At 43.1% G+C, this 15,037-nt stretch overlaps 4 protein-coding genes across 5 annotated transcripts; 3 read left to right on the forward strand and 1 right to left on the reverse strand.

Annotated features, from left to right (window-relative positions):
* Nucleotides 1-1,883: 1,883 nt before the first annotated feature.
* LOC104436141 (UPF0481 protein At3g47200) lies at nucleotides 1,884-3,608 on the forward strand. 2 transcript variants are annotated; one of them, XM_010048871.3, is made up of 3 exons: nucleotides 1,884-1,983; nucleotides 2,105-2,630; nucleotides 2,744-3,608. In XM_010048871.3, the coding sequence occupies exons 2-3, from the start codon at nucleotides 2,151-2,153 to the stop codon at nucleotides 3,584-3,586; spliced, it is 1,323 nt and encodes a 440-aa protein (XP_010047173.2). In that variant the 5' UTR covers nucleotides 1,884-1,983; nucleotides 2,105-2,150; the 3' UTR covers nucleotides 3,587-3,608. The 2 variants fall into 2 exon arrangements, with proteins under 2 accessions (XP_010047173.2, XP_010047172.2); XM_010048870.3 differs by having other exon boundaries at nucleotides 1,901-2,630.
* Nucleotides 3,609-4,742: 1,134 nt separating this feature from the next.
* On the forward strand, nucleotides 4,743-6,404 carry LOC104436142 (UPF0481 protein At3g47200). Its single transcript, XM_010048872.3, has 2 exons — nucleotides 4,743-5,321; nucleotides 5,470-6,404. The coding sequence occupies exons 1-2, from the start codon at nucleotides 4,866-4,868 to the stop codon at nucleotides 6,304-6,306; spliced, it is 1,293 nt and encodes a 430-aa protein (XP_010047174.2). The 5' UTR covers nucleotides 4,743-4,865; the 3' UTR covers nucleotides 6,307-6,404.
* Nucleotides 6,405-8,087: 1,683 nt separating this feature from the next.
* On the forward strand, nucleotides 8,088-9,897 carry LOC104436143 (UPF0481 protein At3g47200). The gene is made up of 2 exons (XM_039308347.1): nucleotides 8,088-8,765; nucleotides 8,877-9,897. Exons 1-2 carry the CDS (start codon nucleotides 8,436-8,438, stop codon nucleotides 9,492-9,494), a joined length of 948 nt encoding a protein of 315 aa, XP_039164281.1. The 5' UTR covers nucleotides 8,088-8,435; the 3' UTR covers nucleotides 9,495-9,897.
* Nucleotides 9,898-10,883: 986 nt separating this feature from the next.
* LOC104436144 (transmembrane 9 superfamily member 11) lies at nucleotides 10,884-13,611 on the reverse strand. The gene is made up of 2 exons (XM_010048875.3): nucleotides 13,461-13,611; nucleotides 10,884-13,222 (listed from the first exon to the last, which is right to left on the reverse strand). Exon 2 carries the CDS (start codon nucleotides 13,187-13,189, stop codon nucleotides 11,216-11,218), a length of 1,974 nt encoding a protein of 657 aa, XP_010047177.2. The 5' UTR covers nucleotides 13,190-13,222; nucleotides 13,461-13,611; the 3' UTR covers nucleotides 10,884-11,215.
* Nucleotides 13,612-15,037: the final 1,426 nt, after the last annotated feature.

Consider the following 15,037-nt stretch of genomic DNA (forward strand, 5'->3'; position numbering starts at 1 on the left):
GACCATTTCACTGCTTGCCGAAATGAGCTTGGTCAAAATGAGCTTGGTCAGCCAATCATCATTTCCTCAGCTAGAAAGCACGTTTATCTTGCAAGAAGGAAGGAGATTTTTGCGAACGACATTTAGGAGGTCGACCATGCGTGTATGACTAGAGTTAACGAAATGATTATTAATTTTTTTTGGCATTTCGATCGTTTAGACTAATGTTTTTTTTTTTTTTTTTTTTTTTGAGATTTCGATCAATTAGGCACATGTTAATTTCTTGTTATGGGGCATCTCATAATTATTTTTACATCGTTGATGGACAAAAAGCAAGTACGTTGAAATATCTCTCTCTTTACCTTTAGCTTTTGCATTAGTTTTGTATCTTCTTTATCTATATTTCTATGTAGTTCTTTTAGGAAAAATTATCTAAAAAATTCTGAATCTATAAACCTTTTCATTTTTGTTGGTTGAGACCTAAATATTTTCATATTTTGGCAATTGAATTCATTTGACTAATTTTGGTTAGAAAAATGTTAACGTAGAATGCGAATGGTAACGTTTTTCTTTTTTTTTGTTCCCGGGACCGGAAACAAAAAAAAGTGTTTTCGTTCCTAACAATTTTTGAACAAAAGAACGCGTTTGGTAACGTTTGGTCCGGGAATAAAAAATGAAAAAACACATTTGGTAAATTTTATTCTTTTTTTGTTTCTTTTAATTTTTTAAACATTTTTATTTTATTTTTCATTTTTTCCTTTCTTTTATTTTTCTTTTTTTTCCGGTCGCCGGCCTCCTGGCGACGGCCGACGGGGCTTCGGCCCTCGCCCAGCCACGGCGAGGCTCGCCGGCCCTCGGCGAGGCCGAGCCTCGCTGTGGTTGGGCGAGGCTCGGCCTCGCCTTGGCCGGGCGAGGCTCGGCCTCGCCGGATTTGGGGCGAGGCTCGGCCTCGCCTTGGCCGGGCGAGCTCGGGCTCGCCCGGATCCGGCGAGGCCGAGCCTCGCCATGGCCGGGCGAGCTCGAGCTCGCCCGGATCCGGCGAGCCCGAGCCTCGACGGGCCGGTTGCCGGCCATGGTCGAGGCCGGCGACCGCGAAAGAGAAAAGAAGAAAAAAAGAAGAAAAGAAGAAGAGAAGAAGAAGAGAGAGAAGAAGCTCGCTGGAAATGTTTCTTCATTTTTGTTTCGGAACAAGAAACGACAAATTGTGGTTTTTTTTTCGTTCTTATTTCGTTTAAACAAGAAAACAAAAGAACAAACGCAACCAAACGCGTTTGTTCTTTTTTGTTCCCGAACACTTTCCGTACAGTAGTGTTCCGAAACACTTTTTGGAGTGTTTCCATGCACACCCGTAGATACCAGCCATCTTATGCAGCACAATCGACACTAATTATGACATATTTTAACAATATTTTAGTATTTATTTTATTTTCTTTTTTCCTTTTTTTCTATTCTTGTTTATATGGTCAGTGAGGGTCCGGAACCATGTTGGCCACTCAACAAGGGTTGTGAAGCCTTGTCAGCCTTGGGCAAGGGCCGAGACGCCCTCATTTGGCCTCACACAAATCTAAGTGAGGCTAGATGGTTTGGACGAGGATCCGGCGACCCTCGTTGGCCAAAAAATTCAAAAAAAAAAATTAAAACTCATCCATGTTAAAGCCAGTTATGCTACATAGAATAGCAAGTATCAATATGAGCGATTTTCCAACCAAAATTTGGCAAAACATGAAAATGTATATGACTCCATTGACAAAAGGTTTAGTAATAAATGACAAAAGTGCAATAGGTTTAATATTTTTTGGACAATTTTCCCTAATTTCACTTCAACAAATAGATACACTTATAAATAGTTATGGGTTAATATTAATCCGTAAGATAAGTGCAAAATTATTCTACAAAATAATGTGCCGCCACTCAAATAAGATTCCTCGTTCCATGTCGGACTCATTCAGGATGCTGCTTAGTCTTGTATCTGAGGAGGTTCTCATCACGCACGATTGCATAAAGGTATTGAATCTTGAAGACCAAAATCTATATTTCTGACCCTAACCTTTTGAACTATTCAAACTTTTTTCTATCTCAACCTGTAATGTTTAATCTTTATACCTCGTGACTGCTTGTGTTCCAGCGCCTGCTGGAAATATTCTTTCATTGTTAATCGACCATAGAGAGAGATGGCCTTTTGCGGTGTCTCTGAGATCATGAAAGACAAGAAGCGCAAATCTCTGGGAAAGGTGAGAGCAAGTGAAGAGATGACGGCCGCCGGCGATCTCCATAGAAATCATGGGACGGGCCACAAGCGTCGTTTCGGCGAGCAGTGGACGATCTTTCGGGTTCCAGCACACATTCGCGAGGTCGACAAGAAGGCATACAACCCTCGGGTCGTCTCGATCGGTCCTTTCCACCAGAGCCGGCCAGAGTTGAGGGCGATGGAAGCTCAGAAGCTGAGGATGTATGAGCGACTCATGAAGCAGATTGGTGATGAGGGCCGCGATGTGGGCCTCGAGACTGCGATCAAGCAGTTGGAAGGCAGGGCAAGGAGAAGTTACTCAGAGGAGTTCGACCACATCAGCAGCGAGGAATTCACCCAGATGATGGTTCTTGACGGTTGCTTCATCGTCGAGCTCATGCGGTTGTATCATGAGAGCAATCAGGTGCCTATTAATTCCTATCCCAAATGCCATCCGACACAAATTTTTTTCCTTGCTCTGATTCATTGATTGCTAATACTTTCTCGTGTCTGTCCATTTGTCTGTTCGGGAATCAGCACGGCCAACATGTGGAAGAACCGATATTTGCAACGAGATGGATGCTTCCCAACATCACCAGAGATCTGCTAATGCTTGAGAACCAATTGCCCTTTTTTGTGTTGCAAGAAATCTACAAGCTCACCACCTTCGACGAGGAAGCGATCCCGCTAAACAAGCTCGCGCTCCTATTCTTAGAGCCTCTACGACCCCAAAAGGGCGAATACACTGAGATAAGGTGGCACGACCAAGGGAAGCACCATCATCTCCTCGCTCTGTATCACTCTAGTTTCGTCCCAAGTGATTACCATCCTTCTCAAAGGTTCCGAGACGCGAGATGGAACAGACACGAAAATTTTCCAGGGAAGTTTTGGCTGGCAGAAGTAAGGATACTTCGGAGATCTGGCATTACGTTCAAGAGCAATCCCGGTAACCTCCTCAACATAGAATTCGAGAACAGAGAGCTACGGATCCCGACTCTCTTCGTCGACGACTCCACGGGGCCTTTGCTTCGGAACTTGCTGGCTTACGAGCAATGCAATGCCTTCGCTGCGCCATATTTCACCTGCTATGCGATCTTCCTCAACAGCATCATCGATGTGCCGGAAGACATCGAGATCCTTCAAGAGGCGGGGATCATAGTACAGTCCGAGGCCGTGGACGAAGAGGTGGTCAACCTTGTCAATAGTCTCACCAAGGAGCTCGTGTTCGATTTGGACGACCGGAACGACTGCTACATAGCACGGCAAATTGAAGACATCAACGCCTTCTGCAGATCTTGGAAGAGCAAATGCATCTATCAGCTCTCGTGCATCGATTTTGTCCGATTAGGGTTGTCATTCCTGTTCCCCTGGCTCAAGTAATCGCATGCACGCTATTTTCTTAGTCCTCCTTCGGGCAACGCAAATCACCTTCATATCTGTTCTCAGAGACTAATTCTTTCTACTAATTCAGTAGTCGAACACTAATAGTAAGGAGATATTGTTTAATATACTAGAGGAGCAGAGTCTTGACGAACTGACAAGTTCTTTTTCTAATTAAGTAATCAAGTAATTAATTATAATTACTTGTAGATGCTTCTAACACCAGTTAGTGCCTCCCTGTGGTGGTAGCTAGGGGACTTGGAATTGATCTTTTCATATTATAAGGCAAATGAGATGGCCTAATGATCATGACTGTGACCGTGAGTGCCTAATCACCTTAAGCATTCTTCAAGAATTGTTGTGCGGAAATCGTACGTCGACCTAAAGATTACAGAACTCTTATGAAAGAGTTCCGCATAAAAGTTTGACATGTAGATTTAATTTTCCGTGGGCGTTGTTACAATGTTTTAAACCTAATAACAGTGAAAAAAAAAAGGATGGTATGTTGAAATCAGCTTAACCACGTAAATAATCATATCTTTGATTGGTGGTTATCGATTTTCTTCAAATCCCCTTCACTTTTTTAACTATGAAATGATCATGTTAGGCATTGTTATGTCTGGATTTCATGAAATCAGCCCCCACGACCTCGTCTTGCGCATTCTATTTTGCACTTAAGGTACAATACTCTGTAAAGTTTACTTTGATGATGACGGTGATTATCTCTACTAATCAAGAACAATTTTTTCAATATTACCGAATTAAGCAAACAGTCGCATATTTGCCCATTGACCGGGTGACTCGCATCTTTCCTAGTCCAAAAAATGAACGGATCAAATTGGCCGACCATATGACATATTGTACAGGAGCCTTGGGCAAATCTCTCGATTATATTCAGTAAACTATATGACACAAGCCAATAAAATTCCTTGAACATGTCGCTACATCCAAAACGTTTCGTTTGTATCTGGGGCAGATTCTGTCTAGTGTGACCATAAAAATGTAAGTTTTAAAACCACCGAATAGAAAAAGGAAACTTGACGGCAAAGCCCAATATGATAAACCCTATTTCTCTTACCTTCTCTTTTGACCAAATATTCCAAACGTAAGTGAACTGTTCAAACTCGTTCTATTTGGCTCTAAAAAATTGTCATACCACCACGTGGATGCCGCGTTTTCCAGTCTGGAAAGTAGAGAGAGATCTTCATTGTGAATCTCCTTCACCTAGAAAGACTATAACCTGTTGAAGAGTCTTGAAAATAAAGAGCAGGCCTCCGAGATGGGCAAGAAGCGCAAATCTCCAAGAAAGCTAGAAGAGAAAGACAGAGACATAGCGGCAGCTGCTGTAGATTTCCCCAGTAACACAGTCGACCATGATGCCGACCGTTTCAGCCCTCAGTGGTCGATCTTCAGGGTTCCAGCGCATATTCGTCAGGTCGATGAGAAGGCGTACAACCCTAGGGTCATCTCGATCGGCCCGTTCCATCGGAACCAGCACGCCTTGAGAGCCATGGAAGCTCAGAAGGAGAGGTTCTATGAGCGCCTCCTCGCGCAGATGGGTTACGAAGATTCTGACGAGCGCATCAAGACAGCGATGAGGAAATTGGAGCCCGATGCAAGGAACTGTTACTCGGAGGAGTTCAACGATATTAGCTCCGACGAGTTTGTCGAAATGATGGTTCTTGATGGTTGCTTCATTGTGGAACTCTTGAGGCTTTACCATGAGAGCAATCAGGTTTGTGATTAACTACTCATATTAATTCCAAGATGCAGAATTTATAGAAGAGTCCTGTGTTCGATTTGATATCCTTTCACTACAATTAGTGATCTTGCACATGCTTCATATAAATGTATCCTTTTGTATGTGTTTTGGTCAAGATTAGGACGAAGAGGGACAATTTGTGGAAGAACCAATGTTTGCAACAAGATGGATGCTACCCAACGTCACTAGAGATCTTCTCATGCTCGAGAACCAATTGCCGATGTTTGTGTTGCAAGAGATCTACAACCTCACGACGTCCGACAAGAATGCGACGCCCCTAAACAAGCTTGCCCTCCTATTCATGGAGCCTCTGAGGCTGCAGAAGGGACAGTACGACGATATCATGTTGGACGACAGGGGCAAGCATCACCATCTCCTCGCGCTATTCCACTCGAGCTTCATCCCCTCCGCCAATCACCGTTCACGAAGTAAAGGGGGCGCTCGATGGAACAGGCTCGAGAATTTCCCAGGGAGGCTGTGGGTGCACGAGGCAAAGAAGCTATCGAGAGCCGGCATCCGGTTCAAGTACAACCCCAGCAACCTCCTCAACATAGAGTTCGTGAATCGGGAGCTCAAGATCCCCACCCTATTCATCGACGAGTCCACAGGGCCACTCCTGAGGAACTTAGTGGCTTATGAGCAGTGCAACGCTTTCGCCGCACCATATTTCACCTGTTACGCGATCTTCCTCACCAGCATCATCGAGACCCTGGAGGACATCGAGATCTTGCAAGACGCCGGCATCATAATTCAATCGGTGGACGACGACGAAGAGGTGGTGGACCTCATCAACAGCCTCACCAAGGAGCTTGTGTTTGATATGCACGACCTCAGCGATTGCTTCATAGCCCAGCAAATTGAGGACATCAATAAATTTTGCAAATCTTGGCTGAGCAAGTGCATTTTTCAGCTCTCACGTTTTGATAATATCTTGTCATACATTTTACCATTCGAATAGAGGTGAAAAAAGTAGCTTTACCAAAAGTTTATTTTATTGTTACCAATTTCAATTAACATTCCGTATTTTTCGGCACCAAATGATAGAACTTTGCTGTATTTAGATTCGTTTTATTAAATCAAGTCAATGTCAGGTAAAACATAAACCTAACATTTTGTCGACCCCACTGTATTAGCTGTTTTTTTTTCCCCTGTTGGATAGTTCAAATACATGAGCTTAGCTGTAGAGCACCATTTCTTCCACCGGCAGCACTTCCTGTGCGGGTCGGAGGTGGTTTCCATCGAGAAAAGGACTACACCTAGCGTAGCAATTTGGATTTATGATGATGTCCAAGAAAAGAAATAGTCGCCTGTTCAGCTGGTGGTCCTAGGCTTTGAATCATTCGCCGTCTTTCCTCGTGATTATTGAGGAAGACTTTGTACAATTGTCTTGATGCACAGCTGGCTCTGTTTTTACATTATCATAATCTCGAACTAATGTGCAGACATGTAAGTCTATCGTCCGATCAAGATCCGTCTCCATCCGAAATCTCTTGAAACTAAGTGTAACTTAGGTGAAGTTTTAATGTAAGTATATAATGTGAAAAATAAGCGAATCGATTAAAATACCAGGCGAAATATCCTGAGCATTATAGTACGAGAAAGAATCATTGGTTTCATAGCACGTTGACTGCGTGGAGGGATGTGTGAACACGACAATAATAATGAAGAAAATCCAGTGGAAATTGTGCTGGCAATGCGCCAGGGACGAGGCGTGCGAAGGAGGGAACCATGTTTGCTTTCTTCCGTAAAACAAAGTAATATGCAAAAAGCCGATCAAGATGTCATGGTCGCGATTAAAATATGATCTTGCATCGTAATGATCGAAACTTTGCCCATAATCTAATCCGATTTCACACCTACTAAGCGCCCGATCGTGCTTGCCACATCATATCTTTTGTCTTTGCTCGCCAACTTGATATCATGCGGGAATACAACCCAACCAGAAAAACGATTCTCTCTAAGATGACCCAGATGAAGATCGGAAATCTTTCAGCAACCCTTTTGACAGCAATTCCTGTTCATGGTTTGACCTTTCTTTCATTGTAAATCCTCGTTAACTTAAGGATGTTCGGGATTTCATGTATCTTGGTCAAAACTTTGAACGGGATGCTTGTGAGGTCTCAGGGTTTTCTTTGCAGACCTTGATCAATTCCAAGGGGGATTAGGGAATAATATGCATACTTTAATTTCAGGTGTCACTATCAAAATGAGTTGCATATTATTTGGTCAGCCGATGATCATTTCCTTAGCCAGAAAGCAAATTTCTCTCGCAACAACGTGGAAGGAGGCTCTCGAATACGACTTTTAGGGGCTCGACATCCGTAATGTGAATTTAACGAAACGATTATTGATTTTTTTTTTTTTTTTTTTTGGGATTTCGATTAATTAGGCACATCTTAATTTCTTCAAACAGTGCATACAATAATTGGTTTACCTTATCGATGGAGAAAAAGGGTGATTAAATTGACTCTCTCTCTTAACTTTAGCTTTTTGCATCTGCGCTGCATCTTCCTTTTTATCTCTTCTTTAGCTTTGTTTCGTTGCAGTTTCCCTTCAACATCTATATGCACGCACTCATAATTATAAATAAGTAAAAATTAATATTAATCCATTTAGAAATAAATGCAAAATTATTCTACAAAATAATATGCCGCCAGCCAATTATGATAACCTAGTACCATGTCATATTTTTCCAAGAAGCTGCTTGGTCCTGGATCTGAGGAAGGTATTATCACGCATGAATGCATAAAGTACTGAAACTTGAAGACCAAAGTAAATATTTTGTAGAAAAACCTGAACTATTCAAGCTTTCATTCTATGTAAACCCGTGAAGTTTAATTTTTATTTTTATTTTCTTGCCACGTGATTGCTTGTGTTCCAGTTGCATATTGGAAATATTCTTCCATTGTTAATCTACTAGTGAGAGAGAGGGAGAGACGACTTCTTAAGGTGTCTTGGAGATATGAAGAACAAGAAGCGCAAAGCTCAGGGAAAGCCGGATGCGAGCGACGACATGACGGCTGCCAAAGATCTCCATGAGAATCAACAACCGATCACCACGAGCGCCGTTTTGGCAAGCAGTGGTCAATGTTTCGGGTTCCGGAGCACATTCGCAAGGTCGATGAGAAGGCGTACAACCCTCGGGTCGTCTCGATCGGTCCTTTACACTGGGGCCGGCAGGAGCTGAGGCCGATGGAACCTCAGAAGCTGAGGCTGTACAAGCGTCTCATGAAACAGATCGGCGATGAGGACCGCGAGGTGGCTCTCCAGACTGCAATCAAGAAGTTGGAAGGCAGGGCGAGGAGTTGTTACTCAGAGGAGTTCAAACATATCGACAGCAACCAATTCATCCAGATGATGGTTCTCGACGGTTGCTTCATCGTCGAGCTCATGCGGTTGTATCACAAGAGCAATCAGGTACCTATCGATTCCAATCCCTGGCAACCATCTTAACGCATTTTGGCTCGCTCGAATTCATCGGTTGCTGATGCTTTCTCGTGTCTGCCCGTTTGTATGTCCCGAAATCAGCAATTTGAATATGTGGAAGAACCGATATTTGCGACGAGATGGATGCTTCCCAACATCACCAGAGATCTGCTGATGCTCGAGAACCAGTTGCCCTTTTTCGTGCTGAAGCAAATCTACGAGCTGACCACCTCCGGTGAGGAAGAAAACTCGCTAAACAAGCTCGCGCTCCTGTTCTTCGAGCCTCTAGGACCCCAGAAGGGCGAATACAGCGAGATAAAGCTGCAAGACGAAAGGCAGCATCATCATCTCCTCTGTCTATTTCACTCTAGTTTCGTCCCGAGTGATTACCATCCTCGAAGGTCCCGCAGGGCGAGATGGAACAGACACGATAATTTTCCAGGCAAGTTTTGGCTGCAAGAAGTGAGAATACTTCGCAGATGCGGCGTCAAGTTCAAGAGGAATACCGGCAACCTCCTCAACATAGAATTCGAGGACAGGGAGCTCCGAATCCCAACCCTGTTCGTCGACGACTGCACAGGGCCCTTGCTTCGGAACTTGGTGGCTTATGAACAGTGCAATGCCTTTGCCGCCCCGTATTTCACCTGCTATGCAATCTTCCTCAACAGCATCATCGACGTGCCGAAGACATCGAGATCCTTCAGGATGCGGGGATCATAGTACAGTCCGAGGCCGTGGACGAAGAGGTGGTGAACCTAGTCAATAGCCTCACGAAGGAGCTCGTGTTCGATTTGCACGACATGAACGACTGCTACATAGCAAAGCAGATCGAAGATATCAACGCCTTCTGCAAATCTTGGACAAGTAAATGCATCTATCAGCTCTCGCGCATAGATTTCGTGAGTCTAGGGTTTTCGTTCCTCCCTTCGTTCAAGTAATCGCACGCGCTGTTATCTTAGTCCTCCTTCACGCGACACGAATCACCTTCATATCTGTTTCAGAGACTAATTCTTTGTACTAATTCAATACTCATGCACTAATTGGTGAGGATATTTTGTTCAAAGCACATCGTATTTGATGGATTACTCAAATTTGGCTGCAAATGGAAAAAGCTTGTGATCTGCGATCTGCATGAATCTCTCAAGTTTCTGCTCTTTTCTCAATGAGTCGGACCAGGCTTCATTTGCAAGGAAGTAAAGCAACATGTAACTTCGGAGTCTCATACTCGAAAATTGATTATTTCAACACTTGTGTCGACAAGAGAGCGCTAATCACCTAACTTTCGGTATGGTGCATGGTGCTTTTCAATAGAAAAATGTGTGGCCCGCACACTTTAACAAGCTAGGGGAGGACAATCTGGACATTACTGATAAGTTCTTTGGATAATTAAGTAATTAGTTAACTGATTAATTATAATTACTTTTTGAGTTTCCCAACACCAGTTAGAGCCGCACTGCGGTGGCATTGATCATAGTGTCTGTTTCTATTTTAAAATATACGAGCGAATGAGATGGCCTTTAAGGTCATGACCATGATGGTTGAGTGCCGCCTGAACACCTCTAAGTAATTGGACGTCGACCTAAAGATTCCCTAACTCTTATAGTGTCGCGCTGACCGACCGACCGACCGAACGAAAAGGTAAGAGAAGTGATGGAAAATATTGTGATTTGGCAGAACAATCTGTCGGTCATCCGAAGCTCTCGTCAAGCAATTTTAGTTCTAGCGATTTAGCGATAGCGAAACCTTCTTTTTCTTTTTCCTTATTATTATTATTATTTTTTTGTTTATTGCTGTTGATATACAGTCGAAGAGAACTATGATGCTAGTAAGTGGTTCTTGGTCAAATGCTGTGCTTCCAAAGCCTGTCGTTTGGAACCTAAATTCTCAGGCTCTTTAGGTCCCTGACCAAACTACAAGAAGCAGTCTCTGGTCACGAGTCTTGGCACACCATATTTCATTTCGACGGCAATGAACATTGACTAATCAGCTATAAGCCCACCAAGATTAGTCCAAACCCAGAAGGGCAAGACCCATAAACATAAGAAAAGCAGGGTGCCAGAAATCTTAGGATCACAATACCATAAGCAAGGAGTCTTAGATCACAAGTCATTACCAAAAGAATACACAGCATTCCACCCACTCACTGTATCAAAGAACAATCTGTATTAAGATGCATCATCTACCTAGAACCGACCGTCATTACCAAAACATTTCGACAAATGAACCAAATGCACTAACAGTGTCATGAACTGATCTCAGCAAGAAAAAAAATTGTATTAGAAAGACCAAATGAATTATTCAGATTACATTGACTGTATCCCTAGCAAAAGTAAAAACTCAAGGAAAGCAAGTAATACAAGATAGAACAGTTTGTGGGGTCTGCCTTCTCTCTAGCCACATACCCGTCCGCCACCACTGCCTCTCAAAACTGTTCTATCAGTTTAGTCGAGCTTCACAGAAGAGAACAGGTAATGCACAAACCAGAATGAGGAGAGGAACCCAACTGTGCCGGTCGTGAGCATGATTGCGGTGACCATGAATAGGGAATAGCCCAGGTAAAGAGTGGCGGAGACTGGTCCGCTCAAGCTCTTAAGGTCAAACACGAGGTAGTTTACGGAGTACAAGAAGATGTATATCGCAACAGAACCAGAGGCAAAGAAGGATTTCCACCACCATTTCCAGTCCTCCACACAAAGGTGCATATATGTCAAAACTAGAGATACTTCAGCACAAACCACGACTAGAAGGATCAAAACGACAAAGAGGAAACCGAAAACATAGTAGACACGGCCCATCCACAAACTAGACATTATGAAGAATAGCTCGATGAAAAGGGTGCCAAACGGGAGAGTGCCAGCACCAAGGACTAACAACCAAGATGGGTATTTCTGAGGTGGGATTTCCCTAGGAATTTGGTTAGTCCTCACAGGATATTCGATCTGGGGAGCTTTCGCTCCAAGATATCCACCAAAAAGAGTAAGTGGAACTGATATGCAGAACCAGAGCAACAGCAGGATAACGAAAAGAGAAAACGGGATAGCTCCAGTGCTGTGACTACCCCACAAGAGAAAATTCAGAACGGTCAGGATCAAAAAGGCTATACCGGGGAAGAAGCACGCGGCTTTCCATGCAACCGACACCCATCCCTTGTGATCACCAGAGCCGATGGTCCTCCAAAGTCGGACAGCAACATAACCAGCAACTACACCAAGAATCATGTAGAAGAACAGCATACCTGTGATAAGTGTCCCACGTGAAGCAGGGGACATGAACCCGAGCGCAGCAAATAATATGGTCACCACTGCCATTCCAAGAATCTGGACACCGTCTCCAACCATTATGCATAAAAGTGCGGGGTTTGACGGAGTGCGGAACACATCCCCAACCACAAGCTTCCACCCAGATAATTCCTCATTCATCTGAGCCTGTGCCTCCTTGTCAAGCTCCTCGTATCGCGTCAAGTCACGACGGACAGTCCTCAAAAAGATCACGAGGACGATACCAGCAAGGAAGGTGATCACCATAAGAGAATTGAGGATAGAGAACCAGTGGACTTTGGATCCTTCCATCTTCAAATAAGCATCCCAACGAGATGGCCACTTGATATCACTCTCCTCGAAGGCGACCTCGTAAGTGAACACGATGGGCTGCCCTTCCTTAATGGCCATTGACACAGTGGTCGGATCACATTTAATCGAAGAAGGATACTTCTCGTACATCTTCAAGTTCTTCACTGAATCAGCATTATGCATGACACTACAAGGCACAACCTCAAAACCCACAACCATATAGCCCTGCACATCTGAACCATCATTTCCAATAGTTGGAATCATCTCGGCAGCATCCCCTGTCCCCATAACACGAGCGACATTGGTCTCCTCATACTTATGAACCAGAACAGTGAACTTCAAATGGTTAAACACATAATAGGTGTCCTGAACCTTGATTCCCACGGGGTACCCAGTCCACCGGAGGAAAAACTCTTCCTTCTTCGTGTACCTTATAGCAGGCAAATTATCAAGGATCAGGTTGACCTGATAAATTTCATCGATCCTCTCCTTCAAGAGCTTGAAACTATCCGCCGTGAGCGGATCGGTGCGGCACGAGAAGATCTCAGACTCGTTGGTGTACATCTTAAACTGATACGGCGAGTTCTCGATGCGATCCCCCATGAGGAGCTCGCCGAGGTTCTCGGCGCTATCCTTCACACCCTCCAGAGGCGGGCAAAAGGGCAAGCTGTAGTAGCTGTAGGGGATCTCAGTGTCGATGGAAGTGAGCGAATTCACCTTCACCGACAGAGTATCACCGACAGAATACTTATGCGGGTAACTCCCAGGGAGGTAATATCCACATCCACAGTTCACGACAAGGGAGACGGCCAAAACCCAGATCTTGAACCGATCAAAGAAGTCCATTTCCACGACGATATCTCTCGATCCGCGTCAGATCTGGAGGAACCCAGTTGCGAAAGCAAGCTAATCAGTAAATGCAAAGAGCAAAACCCCCATCTGGGTTCGACGAGATCACTCAAGAATGGCATCGACACGCACGAAAAAACGACTAAAAACACACAGCAAAAAGATCCCGACTCGCACTAGCAGCTACTCGAACAACTAGAAAGATCAAGAAAGAACAGCAGAACAAGCGCGCAGGAATGTCACGAAGGGCAGTGCAGATCTGACTGACCTTCTGGAGAGGAACGCGCATGGAGAGGGAGGGAGAGAGCAGGGGAGACTCAGCGGCAACCACAACGCCAGAAAGGTGAAATCTTTGGCCTTTATTTATTGCTGGGGAAAGGAGAAAGTCGAGAGAAGATGCGAGACGCGATGATATTTCTACGATCCGTCCGATGGCGGTTTGGCGTCTTTGCGGGGGGGCCCAATTACCGGTTTGCCCCCCGCCGGTCCATTTAATTTTAATTTCTTGATAGTTGCTGCTACTCGATCAAAATATTATTTATGTTGAATTATGTGTAATTTTGCATATTTAGTACGATAAAATAGGATTAATACTATTAATAATTCTTAACTGATATACTTATGACGAATTCACACTTTGTTAATTTCCATTAAATTTTACTGTTAAATTGCTAAGTTTGATGATAGTTTGAGATTTTACGCTCCGTTTGTTATATATTTTGTGATTTTTGTGGTATAAATCTAATTTAATGAAAACTGATATATGGTAAATTCAGCATAAATATATCGATTTTGAATTTTTGATTTTTGATAAAATTGTCATAAGTGTATTAGTTTGTGATTTTCATGATATTAATCTAAATATTATAATTTACAATTTATGGAATGGGGAAAGAAACAACTGGCTTCAATATGAGAAATTTTGGTCACCTTATTCACTAGGGACAAGAGAAACGAGTCTCCATCTTAGATTTTATTATACCAAGATGAGCAGCATGCGTTAGATGGCTTTGATAATAATCCATTTGGAGCACCACGTTTGTAAAATTTTAGCCTAGGTGAAGATCAATGCTTTGAAGAGAAGGTAGAGATGTTCTGACATCGTCTATTTAACGATTGCTGAGTAAATTTATGTTGATTGAAAATAAAAATAACAAATAATGCTCTCAAGAATATCCCAAAGGGATCGCACTTGAATACTCCGCTTAGAAATTTCAACTCACTTGCTGACGAGGAGGAAATAATAAATGGCATCGAAGCATGCATTCCCGTGAGAGGACACAACACGCGCTATGTCTTGATTGTCAGATTTTATGAAATCACTATTAGAGATGAGCATAATTTAGAAAAAAAATCAGCCTGATAAGAGCTGGTCTGTTTTTGAATTTTGGTCGGATTCGATCTAATTCCCGAGTCCATTGTTTTGAAACCTTACTATGCAGCTTGGTTCTTGATTCCATATAGGGAATCTAACTGGATTGGATTAGAAATAGATTCACTAAGGCCATATTTGATAACCAGCCAATTGTTGACTATTTATGTTCTTTTGTTCTTCGGAATTAAAAAATAACATAAATTCGTTTGCTAACATTAATTAATTTTTCAACTCCTAGAATAGATTATTGGCCAAGAAATATATTTGGAATAAAAACAATAAATAAATAAATAAAAGTTACTTATTTGTTCTCGAGAATAATTTTTGAAATCGAGTTATTTTCTTCCTTTTCTTTTCTTCTTCTTCCTCCTCTAGAAAACAAGGTCAATAATCTACCAAAGACGAGAATCGACGACCTTGCCATGGCTAGGCAAGGTTGACCTCTCGATTGTTGGCGACAAATGCTCACT

This window comes from Eucalyptus grandis, chromosome 3 (assembly GCF_016545825.1).
Source record: "Eucalyptus grandis isolate ANBG69807.140 chromosome 3, ASM1654582v1, whole genome shotgun sequence".
Classification (NCBI taxonomy): domain Eukaryota; kingdom Viridiplantae; phylum Streptophyta; class Magnoliopsida; order Myrtales; family Myrtaceae; genus Eucalyptus; species Eucalyptus grandis.